This window comes from Schistocerca gregaria, chromosome 2 (genome assembly GCF_023897955.1).
Source record: "Schistocerca gregaria isolate iqSchGreg1 chromosome 2, iqSchGreg1.2, whole genome shotgun sequence".
Taxonomy (NCBI): Eukaryota; Metazoa; Arthropoda; class Insecta; order Orthoptera; family Acrididae; genus Schistocerca; species Schistocerca gregaria.
Genome location: NC_064921.1, coordinates 315245687 through 315262236, shown reverse-complemented (window position 1 = coordinate 315262236; position 16550 = coordinate 315245687). Strand labels below are relative to the sequence as shown.

The window sequence follows — 16550 nt, the reverse complement described above, 5'->3', positions numbered from 1 at the left end:
TCTCACACACTTGTTTGTTCACCTCAGTATCACCAAGGAACAAGAGAAACAGTTTCTCTGTCTTGCACACTATACCTGTCAGTATTGTCCTCTACTTATTACCTCTAATGTCTTTACTTTCTCTACCGAGTATGTCTTTGTCTAATTCATGGGTAACATCATTATCCAGCAGGGAAAGTGAAATCCTCTGCACCCACATGAGAAAGTTTTCAAAGAAACGTTTTAGTGATATCTTGGTGAGGGGACAGAAAATGCTCGTCGCCAATTCACACAGTGTAAAAGGATGTAAATACAGTACCATGCACTTCGAATCTCTGCCTTTAATATTATGGTACAAAGCCGTATTCCAGAAAGGTAGTAACTATAAGAGACGTTTGAACAGCCTGATACTGTTATCACATGCAAGGCCTCTCTAGAAAGTTCATTGAATGGACCAATATCCAAATGGCAACGTATACTTGCTCATTTACATGGACAGGCATGTCCAGAAGTGCAAGTTAAAAACGGACACATTATGCCGCAAACGATAAGAGCAGTGAATGTGAATACTTGTGTCACGGAGCAATGAAACAAAGCATAAATGTCAGTGCAACACAAACCAGTATAGACCGATTCACGAGCAATGGTCTTCCCACAAGTGAAACATGGATGGAGACTGCTTTGCGCTTGAAGAAAGCGTGTATCCTGGAAATTATCTCTCTCGTTAGCTTGTGCAGAATTTGTTGCTTAACACCACCATCAGCGGTGACAATTCGCAAAAGGCAGAAAATGTCACAAAATCGCAACGATCATGTTTAATGCATGCATTAGCTGCCATATTCACAGCAGAGCGCCGAGAACACTACTGAAAGCTACTTGGCTGTCGGACTATACATGACGTAGGTACGTAGAACAACCCAAAACTCGACCGCCATCGTTTGTGACTGCCATATTCACAGCAGAGCGCCGAGAACACTACTGAAAGCTACTTGGCTGTCGGACTATACATGACGTAGGTACGTAGAACAACCCAAAACTCGACCGCCATCGTTTGTGACTTTAACTATACTCAACAAAAGTAGCAAAGGGCAAAGTGCTGGAGATTTCTTTGATGTGTGTGACCAAGATCCAAGCATCCCACAAACCATAATCTCAAGGAATGCGACATCATGCTACTAATTAACGGAAAACGAAGTGTGAAAAATAATTCAATACACACAGTGTGCTTAGTGCAAGGAGCCGATAGACGTGGTGTTTTCCTCTGGATAGTGTGGCTCTGGTAAAAACACACTATTAGTGCTTATTAATGGCAAACAAATAAATCGTAGAGTGTGTCTTAATCAGAGTTTTCATAGGCTCTCGCCGTTCCATGGTGTATCTTTAATGTAATGCCCATATTAATCCGTTTTTAAATATTTCTGTCATCATAAGGGACTATATCGCTGGGACTGACATTTTCCTGTAACCTGTCGCATTCACTCATTGCTCCTTATTCGTTTTAGACTGTAAAAGTCATTGTATGTTTCAATCTGTGTATTCTTTATTATATAGATTAGTGTGAGCAACGATACATAATATTTCAACAGATTTATCCAATTATGTACACATTTTTGTTTCAGTCCTTGCAGAAAATAATCAATATCTGAACTGACTGTAGAAAGTAATCAAGCAATGCTGTTTCAGGTAGTCGGCGACAGGAAAGAGCAAAATAAAAAAAATTAAAAAAAAAACTCTATTCTGCTGCAGAAGAAACAGGAAGTTAATTTATGTTATTTTCGTAATATTGTGAGAGAACTGAAAAAAATTTAAAAAACCTCACAATTCAGCGGACCATAAGTCTGTGATAGATTCTGCAGGAACAAACTCTTGGAGATCAAAACTACTGCAGTTATTACACAAATTTTAAAAGTTATATAATTTTGGAACAATTCAAAATTAAAACTGGATTTAGACAAGGGCATGGACTCTCTCCATTACTTTCAAGCTCTGTCTTAGATAAAGTAATCAAAGTAGGACACAAACTAAAATCAGAAGTTAAAATTGACTAACAAAAGAACTTAGTACGAACTAGTATTAGATTAGGCTGTTGAAGTGTTGTGGATGAACTGGAGATTTTGTATCACTACATTCACACAGCACAAAAATAAACATAATTCCTAAATGAACAATAGAAAGGGTAGAACTAGAAAAAAATTTTAAAAAATAACAAAGTAAATACCTAAGAACAAAGTGATAGCCAAAATTCAAGAAACTCAACTGAAAAAAATTGAGAGATATTCTCAGTTCAAATATTTGTGCAAAATCACTCAAGAGACCGGTACAGAAAAGATTGATAACGAAATTAGTTGTCACAGAATGGAATCAGCTTTCAGGTTTGAAAAACACATTGAAAGTTAGATCTCCATCAAGAAACAGAAACAATGCATATTATAAAACAAATCTTGGATCATACAAGGTAAGCGAGCGCTATACTTGCTGTTTTCTGTGAATTTTCAATATAAATTACAAAACAACACCAACACTGTGGAAAGGCACCAAGAAGTGTGGGAGACAGTATCGAGAAAATTGAACAAGATCTACCCATTTGGGAAATTAGCAAAATTAAAGTTAACAGTATGACAAGACACTACAAATTATAACCCAATTCAAACATAAAAAACTGCATGCCAAAGAAAGTGAGTAATGATCTGCTCAGAATATGGACCACAATACTGCAATTGGGACACTTATGCTCTCCAAAATCAGCAAGCAATGTGCCCATCAGCACCAAATGGGAATATGGGAGACTGAATGGAGAAAGTGTAGCAAGGTCCGCTCATCTGCTGCAGCTTGCAGAATCCATGTTAACAGTGGAGCAATGTCCCATCAATTGGTTGGCTTCTTTACACCAAGCAGAGTGGTAAGGTAACTCAATTAGACTGGATACACCAAATTTTGGAGCAAAAGCAATGGAACTTTCCATGTTGATCGAGTGGCATCTCAGTGTCTCATCTATTGATGTCTATTTGGAATGTATAAAAATGTCATGTTCAGTTATTCTCTATGTATAGCAATGATGGTATGATGGCTTCCACGGAGGGGTAGGAGTGGTGTCGGCTCCATCAACATAATCACGAAACAGGCGACAGCCATACTTCCACACAAACTGACCAGCTGCCAGGGGACCTTCGCCATTCCTAATGAGACTCTGTGACCGCTTCTTGCTGACAAAGAGGACCCAGACGCCACACAAGGGACCACCTTCCCGGTGAGAAAAATGCAAAGATTTCCTCCTACCAAATGCGCCCAGTACACCTTAGATAAAATGAACCACGAAAAGGTGGCAAAGATGAATCAATACTACAAATAATATGTTTCAGTATTGTTTCATGTCACCCCTTCATTCCTTTTTTAAAAGGAGTAAAATGTCCCCAGATAATAATCCTCATTTGTCACCTGGTTAAAGCATCCCATAACTTAATGAACCACCAGACTCAGAAAACGATCCTTAATAGTCGTCAATCATGGTTTCTAAAAACAAAAAGGCATGATTTTGGCTATCCAATTTATAATAACATTATCATCTGAGAATAAATATGTTACCTCAAGTTCGTACACAAGTAAAATTTGTTAGCAAAATCGCAAGATAATGTCATGAACTACCCTACCATTTAACATAAATCTGATATTCATAACATTATCTTTTGCCCTGGGGACACACTGCAGGTTTCATCTTTAAGTGACTTAAGGAAACAAAATTTTCTTATGTTACATAATGAAAAATCTGTGTAGAAAATGCATATTTCTTGGAGCTGCATCCATTAGTTTCGACTTATGAAATGGTTACTACAACAAAAGTATGATTAAATGTCATACAAAAACGTCCACTCGCATCAGGCTGCTAAAATTACAATAATAAAATAAATCATTTGTATGAATGTGTCACAAGCGAGACTAAATCTAGCAAATGTTGTGTCAAAAGGATGTGTTGTAGATATTATGGCTCATAAGAAACCAACAACTAACAATATTTAATACAACATCTTACATCTCCAGTAGAATAGAAAACCTGCTTATTTATCTTTACTATTTACAAGTTACAGAACTCTGTGCAAAAGACACAAAATAAATGAAGTAATCTGATAACTAAAAAAGCAGAATCTGGTGGCACTTCAATGAGCTGGATGTAATTGTTACTTAATAAATGTGACAGAGAATATTAGGTGTGGGCGTGAGCTGTACCACTAAATGGGGGCACCTGCCACTTGTTTGAATCGAAACATAATTCGTTACAAAAATTATTTTTTTAAATAAATTAATTTTGTTTGTAAATCAACTCATTCTCCAGAACATGTAGTGTTTTCAAATGGGCTTTATTTACAGAGCATTCTTAAAAATTTTCTTCTTCTGAGACACAGCTCAGGTCATATAAGGTTATTCTCATTTAAACGGCAGCCACATATGGGCTGAGAGATCCCAGAAGGCCAGTTTACGTAGACACCTGTTTTGTGTTGGCCGACACAGCATTGACAAGAGGTGTGTGGCAGAGGATCCTTTGGGGCTTAACATGTGGGCCAGTAGCTGACCTCTACACCTGTTGTTCATGACTCTCCTTGCATCTCCCTGCATTCACACTCCTGAAACAGTCATACGAACAAATTAGCTAGGTTTGTAACCATAATCAACAATACTCCAGCACATGGTAATCTTGAACTGATGACCTCTCTGTTTGGTCCTTTCCCTCAAATCAATCAACAAACATGATAATCTTGTCTTGACATAGCATAATTATTGCATCTTAGAATGAATGTGATTGTGCAATCCAGGAAATTTTAATATAAAAATACTTTGGCTTGATGTCTTAGTTTAATTTATTAACCCATACAGCTAGGCAAATTAAAACATGGTTTCCACAGCAAAAGTTAAATGCAAATCCTGGCACAGTCAAACACCGCAAGCACCAAAAATCTTAAGTTAAACAAACTGCTGGTCCTCTATCCAGTTTTGTTTGTGTAATTGTCTAAGTGAGATATGTGCTATCTATAATAGGTTCAGAGAGTGTAGCGTGATCAAAATCAGACAATACACTCCAGCAATACAGGCTGGTGAACATACGAAAATGACACAGAGGAAGATACAGTTCCTAACATAAGAAGAGACAGGATCAGTCAACGCTGTACGGGTAAGTACGGGTAAAAGGTGCCGTCTTACAAATCCTCAAAACAACTCGGCAAATATCCCAGTGCACAATTCGCAGCTAATGGTGACACAAAACCATCTCATAACCACTTCTGTAGTTTGTTCACTGACCATGCAGGACACGAAATCTCTAAATTCGTCTCTTGCCACACACAAAAGTCACTTCTCACGTCACAACACAGTTCGCTACACACTTTAGAACTTTACACAACTGGCAGAAACAAATGGTTTCCTCATAGAAAGATATATCATCTCACAACGAAACTTATAACGCATAACATGGTCAGAGAACCAAAAGAAATTGAGGTAAGGTATAAGACTTCAACAACCAGTCTACAAAGTTTTTTAGGGGCTGTACTACGAGTAATCTACACCAGCTGGACCGAGCAAGAGGAAGATCACTCCCCATGAACTCAGGTACAGAAATATATCTGTCACTCAACAGACTGAACAATAATTTCATGCCTATGGAGTATCCCTCCAGTTGGGCGACTGGACCTGAGATATCCTCTCAGAAAGATCACAGTACGGAGAACCGCCGAGAAATACATCGAGTAAAACAAAAGTGATATCTGCCGTTCTGTTGTTCCTAATCTACATAAAAAGTTTAAGAGATAATCTGAGCAGTCCTGTAAGCTTTTTCGCAAATGATGCTGTTATTTACCTCCTAGTAAAGTCACCAGAAGAGCAAAACCAAGTGAAAAATGACTCAGCCACGATATCTGAATGGCACGAAAAGTGGCAGTTGTCTCTCAGTAAGGAAAAATATGAGATTATACACGCGATTAAAAAAAAATCTAAATTTCGGTTGTACGCTAAATCACCAATTTAAATACCTTCAGTTCGTTTACTACAAGGGATTAATGAGCTTTCTATAGAGCAGCTTGAACAGGTTGGATTTGTGTTATGGTTAACCATTCAGTTTGAATTTTATGCTGACGCATTGTGCATTTTACATGGTACTATTCTCAGCCTCTTTTTCCATTGACCTGTGGGGTTTTCAGTGAGTTCTTCTCTGACTTATATGGAACAAAGGGCCCCCTTCGCGATTTAAGGCATGGCATTATTCAACTAAAGTTACCACTCCACATCAGACATGAACTGGAGAGCAAGCATTTTTGGCATGTGCAATATTATCGTGAGACCATGCCTAAACACATGGATGAGATTTGTAACACTGTGTTAGCAGTGGGCTTGCAAGTGGGAGAAAGTGATGTTACAATTGCTATTAGGCATACCTAAAGTCTGTTTCAGGTGTGCTGATAGTAGACATTTTGCGTGGTCATGCCCAGAAACAGGGACTGCATCTGAACATCTAATGTCTCCAGTCCAGGCACCAGACCAGTGGGGAAAAGAGGGACCCCCGCACCCCACCCCACCCCACCCCGCCCTTCCTGTTAGGTTCTGTTTCCGCACTGAGCGTTGTGAAATTTGAGGCTTTCTTGTGTATCTGCCTTTTGGATTCCGGGAGTTCTCTTTCCCTACCTGATTACAGTTGGTATGTCGAGTTTAGGAATTTATGTGGACTGCCTCCCTTGTGCCCCACATCTCAGAGATGTCATATGCTTGATGGACAAGAGTTACCTCTGGTAGGAGAGTATCGTGGCAAGTTAGGCATATTGAATTTTACTTTGGCGATCAACTCTGTGTAGCCAAGAATTTGTAACTTACTTTGATGCTTGGCTATGATTTTATCGAGTGTACCTGTTTGATTCTTGACCATCAGGCTCACGCCACTTACTTTGAATCTCGCACATTTGAGGGAACAGCTTTGTTTTCATGTTGGCTTTCTCAAGATCTTCTGAGTTTGACACTGATCATTTGGAGCCTGGTAAGGTTAAATAACTGTTGAGCATGTTATGCTAATTCCAACGTTTTCATCAATGAATTATGCCTCACCAGTTAGATACAACAGAAGATCCGCTTGGTTGATGATATCCCCATTCATCCAGCGCCTTATAGATTATCCTCACCTCAAGTGAAAATTTTGTGGGGCCTGATTAATAACATGCTCCAGGATGGAGTTATTAGATTTTCAACTTTCCCCTACGCTTCATACATTTTTCTTGTTCCTAAAGGACAGAGAGGCGATGATAGAGCAGTTGCTGAGTATAGGACACTAAACCAGAAGGAAGTCTTGGAATCAGTTCCATTTCCTGACCTTCACAACTATTTCACCTGATTTGTGAGCACTCATTGGCTCTCAGTACTGCACGTCAAACAAGTTTACATCCGATACAATTGACTGAAGACTCCAAACCGTTATCTGCCGTTTGCACGGACTGGAACCTTTATGAATTTAGTCAGGTTCCTATCGAACTGTCTACGAGCGCGACCGTCTTGTCTTGTCTCTTAGGCCATCTTTTGGGAGATCTCAAGTTCAAATCTGTGTTCAATTATCTTGATGATGTGGTTATTCACGGAGCACCTGGATCGCTTCCAAGAAGTTTTTCTATGTTTTAGGGGGGCTGACCTTATGGTAAAGCCTTCTAAGATCCCTTTGGCTCATCTGTGGATATCTTTTTGGGTCACGTCGTCTTGCCTCAAAGGGTCAGTATCGATCAGGAGCAGACATGTTCCTTGCGTAGCTTCCCCCCTCCAAAGAGCAAGAAGGGAGCGACCATATTTATTGGAGTGGATAATTTCTTTCGAAAATTTGTTCCTAATTTCACCAGTTGGCCACATCTTTCAATAACTTGCACAAGAATGGGGAGCCTTTCCTTTGGCGCGAGAATCATCAAGTCTCCTTTGATGCAGTCAAGACTACCATTAGCCATCCTGGATTTTGGCAAGACCTCCATTGCCCAGACTGACGGATCTAATTCTGGGATAGCCGTTTTGCTCCTCCAAGAACATCAGTGGGAGTGCCATCCTGTCACATATGCATCGCATTGCTTATCTCATGCTAAATTTAAATACTTGGTATATGAGTGGGAATCTTTGGCTGTGTTCTTCGCCTTGGAGAAGTTCAAGTTCTATCCATAACATAGGGAATTCGTCCTTGAGATTGATAACCAGGCATTGAACAGGGTTTTGACCCAGCCCAGAAAAACCCGTAGGATTACTCGTTGGGCAGTAAGCATCTCCACCTTCCACTTCAAGGTTCCTCATATCAGGGGACCAGACAATGGCGTGGCTGACGCTTCCAGTCACATGTATGAAGACTGCAACTCCCCTCCTTGTGCTAAGGCCAATGAAGAAATTGTCTTGAGCTGCGCTGTCTTCACTGAGATTCCCAAACTCTTTTTTGGTCTCAAGAGGCAGGACGAGGATTCTCGTATTCATCAAATGAACAAAATGTTTTTAAAAGGGGAGAACATACAAGGCTATGTCTTTAATAAAGGTGTTATGTGTCAGAAGAGCAAGGGCGATCGTACTTTCAAGGTTTGTTTGTCTTTTGTGATGGTGCTCATTGATTTTAGGTATTTCCACAGTGCCCACTGTCGTGGGACGCCATCGAGGTTTTTGTAAGAGTGTGGCAAAAACTAGATAGCATGCGGTTTGGCGGCTATTGTAAAGGTAAATGTCGGTTATTGGGGGTGTGTCAGCTGTGCAAACAAGCGAAACATAATTCTAAATCACACAAAGATTTCCTCGAGTCTACTCATGAGATTAGGCTCAAGATCGCCTCTTTGTGGACTATGTAGGACCCATCCCATGTAACCAGAAGGAAGAGGGGAGGGAGACCGTTATATCTTGGTGGCGGTGGACAGATTTTTGCTGGTTAATTCCCAGCCATGGGGTCACTAGTGCCCAGTCTGTACAACATCTTACCAAAATCTTTCTGGTCTTTGGGCCACCGAGTATCCTTGTGAGTGATAATGTTCTGGCATTTACAGCTAAGTAATTCCTGAGATCTCGTTTCGACCATGGTTTTAGACATATTACCACCACTCCTTACTACCCACAAACACCTTTCGCTGAACCTGTAAATAGGAATCTGAAGACCGCCTAAATAACATTTCATGCCAAGTCCCAAACAGTTGCGATCTTTCTATCCTGTCGTTAAATCTGGCCTTTAACACTGCTCAACAAGAAGTCATTAAGGCCGCTCCAGACTCGTTAATCTTGGTCTATCCAGTTGACACTCCTTTGAATAATCTTTGGACCGTTCATGTATTATTCCCTCAGCGAGTCACACCTCAAACTATCCAAGAGAACTGGGAAAAGGCCAGACACAGCATTGAGCTCGTGCACAGGCATGAAGCAAGGAGTTATAATGATGGGAGGACTGACTGTAAGGGGAAGGTAGGAGACTGAGTCTTCATCCTTAGGTTCAACGTCAAAGCGAAGGCCACAGCAAACCCTTCTAGTAAACTGACTCCTCGATTCATAGGAACCTGTATAATCTTAAGGTTTCTGAGTCCTATTAATCTCTTGGTCCATAATGAACTGGCTGGGAAGATCTTTTAGAAACCATGTTAGTCATATTAAGGAGGATAGTCAGCCTTCGTCAGGCGCCGGACCCCGGTGGGGTGTCTTTCAGTTTTAGTGGTGGAAGTTGAGCCGTGTGGACTCGATACTCAATCCCTTTCCTTACTCTACGATCGTCTTTGCGTTTTACCTTTGGACCCCGCGCGTGGCGCCCTCTGTAACTATAAAAGTGTGATTGAGGGAAGGCTTCATGATCAGTGAGGTTGGTGAGGAATTGGGATTTGTTTTCTAAGAGCGAGCGGCTTCAGGCTTTTGATGGTGTGGGACCCAATAGTCAAATCTGATGATGGTGGAGCGTCTGGTTCACAAGTGATCGCTGTCTGTCCCACCACTTGGTTTCTGTTAGTGGGCATGCTGTCGCAGTTTGGAGCAGATGCTATTTGAAGTTGTTCTTTTGACAGTTTTACACTAGTAGAGGCAGCCCAGTCTCCTAATATCTTAAGGAGTGGAAGAATGGCTCTGTCCTGCCCAACATAAGTGAACTGCCTTTGCCTCTCACCTCTCCTCCTCCTTCTTCACCTTCTAGTGAGTTTTGTGCTACCTTCACACATGACCAATACCACAGCAGTATGGTTACTTGCTATAACTGTCACTGAAGGCTGCTATCTTGACTGCCCCCATCCCCCACCCTCTTTGAAGGATATTTGTTTGTTACTTACGAGAAAACCTGTACTTCGTTTCAATGTATGAAAGGTGTTTTATAATTAATGGCAGCTGTGTATATTATCCTGAATTAATGTAGTGAAGTTAAATGTCAGTTACTGTCCATTTAGTGGTCACTGATCTTGTCTAGAAATCCTAGACCTTGCTGCTCAATAAGATCATTTGTTAAAACTGTTCACTGAAGGCTGCCGTCTTGTCTGCTCTCCGCGTTCCCTCCCCGCTCTTCCTTTTAAAAATAGTTGTTTGCTGCTTATGAAAACCTGTACTTGGTTTTAACGGACGAAAAGGTGTTTTATAATTAATGGCAGCTGGATTTTTGCTAGTCTTGTTCAGTGAATTAAGTGGTCACTGATTCCTAAAGAAAAAGAAAAAAACAGTGCCTGGTTGCTTAAGAAGATATTGCTAAAGCAGTTTATTGAAAGCTGCTGTCTTGCTTGTCTCCCTTTAACTATCATTGTTTGCTGCTTTTAAAAATTTGTACTTCTCATTTCAATGTAATCACAGGTCTTTTGGTAGTTAATAGATGCTGTGTCTGAGACATTCAGCTAACTTCACCGTGAACTTATCCATCCAACTGACTGTTTAGTCGCCGGCCAGTGTGGCCGAGCAATTCTAGGCGCTTCAGTCTGGAACCGCGAGACCGCTACGGTCGCAGTTTCGGTTCCTGCCTCGGGCATGGATGTATGTGGTGTCCTTAGGTTAGTTAGGTTTAAGTAGTTCTATGTTCTAGGGGACTGATGACCTCAGATGTTAAGTCCCATAGTGTTCAGAGCCATTTGAACCATTTTTGACTGTTTAGTCAGTGTTGGTTGTTTGTTGGAAGTTTGTACCCTGATACTTCTTTGACTGTAATTAATTAAATTCATGGCAACTGTTTAAACAGTGTTCGTTTGGTATTGGTCTTAATATTTTTTTTCTCTAAGCCTGTTGAAAGCTGTACCAACCATGTGGGAACTCCAGTCCTTACATTTGGGAACACCTCCTATATTTTCCCACCCCAGTTTCACATATCAACAACATAACAGGACGTGCAATTAACTAGACATACAGAGAGAAATTAAGACAGGCATTAATGGCTCTATCTGTGAAATTACTGACACTACCAATAACATCAGCACCAGACATTTATCAGTCAGTAGAAAAATGATACGATACGCGAGGCATGTTACTCCACCACTTGACTGTTGCGTTTCATAGGCACAATTTTAGAAGAACGACACATCACAGTTTGTTACCTACCAGCCGCTAAGCAACCGATACAGAATAAAATCGTACACATGGTCAGGATACGTTGACAATTCGGGCTGACTGTAGCTGCACTTCATTACATGAAACATTTGCAAAACATGCATTATTCTCATGCAACATAGGATCAGTGAGCCATGTGATTTTGAGACCGGCAAATGTGACCTATTGATGCTCACTTTTAACACAAACAAATATTTTTTTGTGAAGTTCATCTGGTTCCGAAGCCTTCTGCATTATTCTACACGTGATTTCCCCCCAAAAGCTACAAACACATATCACAAAATGTAGCAACTACAACTGTCCAGAAACAAATTACGTAAAATCTTAATACGAAATACAAACAAGAACTTTTGGGTAGGAAGCACATAATTAAATAAAGCAAACTACATAATTAATACGAGCTGTACGACATTAACAGAAAAGATGTACCCATCTACCCTCATTTTCTGCAGCCATACTTGTTGAGTTCGGTCTAGAGCGAGATTTAGAATTTATGCTGCTTCCACTACTGCATTTTTCTACTCCCTCGGCTGTCCTACCATCCAGTTTCCCAGACGGGGTCTTTTCTCATAGTGTCTAGGTCTCTGTTTTCACCAAGCAGGTTCAAATGGCTCTGAGCACTATGGGACCTAACCTCAGAGGTCATCAGTCCCCTAGAACTTAGAACTACTTATACCTAACTAACCTAAGGACATCACATACATCCATGCCCGAGGCAGGATTCGAACCTAAGACCGTAGGAGTCCCGTGATTCCGGACTGCAGCGCCTAAAACCGCACGGCCACAGTGGCCGGCCCGCACGTAATGCTCTCAGACTTGCGTTGTCCCATGTGAGTCACTAGGCTAAAAAGTTTCACAACCGTCATGCTCATTATTGGTCACTCTCTATTAGGGGCATTAGTGGCTCCTTGACTGACGATCGCTTTAACTCCTCCTTAACAACACCTCAATGCGTTTCTGTGAAGCAAATTCCTCAAATTCTGCAAGTTGAACTGGTTCTGTGGCTACAGATTCAGTTTGCTTCTCAAGAACCTGCACCCTTCGAGATACTGAGGAATTAGTTTCCTCTGCAGTCTGCCTCCTCTGAGGAAGTGAGATATTCGTTTGCTCAACTTTGTTCAAATTTGTCTCATCCTGGACCAGCCCAATCACGAATCGAGTCTTCTATCTAAGTGTGTCATCTTTTCCCAAAATTATTTCCTATCTCTTTCGGTCTTTTCCCCATCTGCCTCCCACTTCCTATCTCTCTCTCTCTCTCATGCTTCTTTTCTATCAGCTTCTACTTTCGTATATCTCTCACGCACTTCTTTCCTGCATGCTTCAGCTTCTTCTAGCATTTGTTTTACACAGAATGACTATCTCCCATGTTTCCGAGGTTCGAGCTGCTTTGTGCAGTGGTCGACTCTGTTTCGCAGGCTTCTCTAGTTCACACTGCCCAGTTGTTGATGTAGTTACCTAGGTTTCTTGTAATATAACTGCTGTTGACTCCTCCCTCACAGAAAATTATGATCCGAATTCCCAGACTCCATTGAATCTTGGCCAAGGATTCGCCTCGCCTCTCTAGATTCTGTTCGTCTAGTTCTACCCATGTACAAAAGAACTTATATCAGACTCTATTAGACAATGAGTTACTGCTGTCACAAATTTGACAATAGAGAATGATCCTGAGCACAAAAAGCTGAACATGTAATAAAAAAAGGATCTTCAAACTCAATATAAGCTTTTTTCGACAAAATCCCCCAAAACACAGGTGCATACACAAAAAGTAAATGATAAGCAACATATAGTTTGCGTGTACTGTGGTGTAGCTGAGGATTAATGTGCCAGTTACAAAATGGGACGAAACGCTCGTTACAACTTTTTGCCCCCGACGAGATGATTCTCACTGTGCCGTCCTAACGGCAGGAGATCAAAAGAAAACAAAAGTAAAATCTTGGATAAGCTGAGTCTCAGTCTGGAACAGAGCCCACGAGCCTGAGTGCAATGCTCGTTATGAAACAAATCGTCGATAACACAAGATGGATGAGTGCAATATTCGTTCTTTTCTCTCAGTTCTTAATATAGCTGATTGTTGTGTTTGGCCACTGTGAGAATAACAAGCTTCGGTGTCTACCATGTTATATTTGTTATCAGTGGGTCGCCAAACCATGTAGAAGTTGTATGGACAATGTAAAGGGTCTTGGAATCTAACTGAAGACTGAGTTTAACAGATATTTATTTGTTCTACAGTCTGACAAAAATCATAATAAAAATTAAAAGAGATCAAAGTTCTCTAAAACTCAAATCAAATTACAAAATTACGCCAGTCTGACAAAAATCATAATAAAAATTAAAAGAGATCAAAGTTCTCTAAAACTCAAATCAAATTACAAAATTACGCCAACGCTGTGGGGAAGTACCAAAACGTGTGGAAGACTGTTTGGAGAAAGTGCAACAAGATAAGCTTATCTGCGGAGATCGTGAAATCAAAGTTAACAATACAACAAGGTGCTACAAATTATAGACAATTTAAGCAACACAAACTGCGTGTCAGAGTAAGTAACTATGTGCTTGGAACATGGTTCACGCTACTGAAGCTGTGGCACTTACATTCCCAGAAATGAGCAAACCATGCTCCCATCAGCATCAAACAGCGGTCGTGAGACGAGTGACTCTCACGACGTGTGCCGATCAAATGACCACGAAACGTGTATCTCCCTGTACCAATCTCTACTTTCAAAAATCTTTGTATGGAGTGGGACGACTCGATAGTGTTACCAATGGGCTGAGGAGAATATCGCTTATTTAATGAAAAACGGCGTACGCTGCAGAAACGTGTTACTCTTGGCGTACAAATTGTACCTTACAAGTAAGGGATTGGTACCAGGATGGAGTAGCGTCCCATCGATTGGTCTGCTTCTTGGCACCAAGTACGGTGGTGGGGTGATTCAGTCCCATTCAGCGCAGCAAATTTTGTAACTAAATCAATGAATCTTCCCAAGTTGGTTGGGCGACTTCTCAGCATCTCGTCCTTTGATGTTCAACCAGAGTAGACAAAAATATTATGAACGTACAAAATCTTCCCGCTTAGTGCAATTTTCTGTTTGCTTCTTCTTTTCAGATCTAAAGATGGTTGATTTTTTCAACCAAAATTAGTTTTTTAATTACTGTTATCTAATTGTGATCTAGAGAATTAAACTTTTCTAATAATTTTAAAGGATTTTATATATAAAAAGATTATGCCTTACTTTGTCCATCACACACCAATTTGTACCTTTAAATGGAAGGACGTCTTCTACCATGGAACACGTGATATTTGACAATGAACTGAGTATTTCCAACGTCATTTTAATTTTACCTGTCTTGAAAATGGAAACTGGTGTTAGCATCCAAAAGGCTCTACACTGCCAGAAAAAAGTAGTACACCTGGAGAGACGACATGGATTTGCAACTGATGAGGGCATGTGCCACCAGGGGGATAGTAGATGTACTGATAATGGCTTCCACATGGTCCGCCAAGAGAGAGAGTAGTGGTATAACTACTAGAGCGCCATCTGTTTACACTTTAATAGTCTACATCTACATCTACATCTACATCCGTACTCCGCAAGCCACCTGACGGTGTGTGGCGGAGGGTACCCTGAGTACCTCTATCGGTTCTCCCTTCTATTCCAGTCTTGTATTGTACGTGGAAAGAAGGATTGTCGGTATGCTTCTGTGTGGGCTCTAATCTCTCTGATTTTATCCTCATGGTCTCTTCGCGAGATATACGTAGGAGGGAGCAATATACTGCTTGACTCTTCGGTGAAGGTATGTTCTCGAAACTTTAACAAAAGCCCGTACCGAGCTACTGAGCGTCTCTCCTGCAGAGTCTTCCACTGGAGTTTATCTATCATCTCCGTAACGCTTTCGCAATTACTAAATGATCCTGTAACGAAGCGCGCTGCTCTCCGTTGGATCTTCTCTATCTCTTCTATCAACCCTACCTGGTGCGGATCCCACACTGCTGAGCAGTATTCAAGCATTGGGCGAACAAGCGTACTGTAACCTACTTCCTTTGTTGTCGGATTGCATTTCCTTAGGATTCTTCCAATGAATCTCAGTCTGGCATCTGCTTTACCGACGATCAACTTCATATGATCATTCCATTTTAAATCACTCCTAATGCGTACTCCCAGATAATTTATGGAATTAACTGCTTCCAGTTGCTGACCTGCTATTTTGTAGCTAAATGATAAGGGACCTATCTTTCTATGTATTCGCATCACATTACACTTCTCTACATTGAGATTCAATTGCCATTCCGTGCACCATGCGTCAATTCGCTGCAGATCCTCCTGCATTTCAGTACAATTTTCTATTGTTGCAACCTTTCGATACACCACAGCATCATCTGCAAAAAGCCTCAGTGAACTTCCGATGTCATCCACCAGGTCATTTATGTATATTGTGAATAGCAACGGTCCTATGACACTCCCCTGCGGCACACCTGAAATCACTCTTACTTCGGAAGACTTCTCTCCATTGAGAATGACGTGCTGCGTTCTGTTATCTAGGAACTCCTCAATCCAATCACACAATTGATCTGATAGTCCGTATGCTCTTACTTTGTTCATTAAACGACTGTGGGGAACTGTGTCAAACGCCTTGCGGAAGTCAAGAAACACGGCATCTACCTGTGAACCCGTGTCTAAGGCCCTCTGAGTCTCGTGGACGAATAGCGCGAGCTGGGTTTCACACGATCGTCTTTTTCGAAACCCATGCCGATTCCTACAGAGTAGATTTCTAGTCTCCAGAAAAGACATTATACTCGAACATAATACGTGTTCCAAAATTCTACAACTGATCGACGTTAGAGATATAGGTCTATAGTTCTGCACATCTGTTCGACGTCCCTTCTTGAGAACGGGGATGACCTGTGCCCTTTTCCAATCCTTTGGAACGCTTCGCTCTTCTAGAGACCTACGGTACACCGCTGCAAGAAGGGGGGCAAGTTCCTTCACGTACTCTGTGTAAAATCGAACTGGTATCCCATCAGGACCAGCGGCCTTTCCTCTTTTGAGCGATTT

General features: G+C 41.1%; 1 protein-coding gene across 1 annotated transcript in view; it reads left to right on the top strand.

Annotated features, from left to right (window-relative positions):
* The first annotated feature begins 5436 nt into the window (after window positions 1–5436).
* The window catches only part of LOC126335765 (kelch-like protein 10), a 139000-nt gene continuing 127886 nt past the window's right edge, over window positions 5437–16550 (top strand). Inside the window, exon 1 of the mRNA XM_049999224.1 lies at window positions 5437–5463. Coding sequence (XP_049855181.1) covers window positions 5437–5463 — 27 coding nt within the window. The remainder of the gene's footprint in view (window positions 5464–16550) is intronic.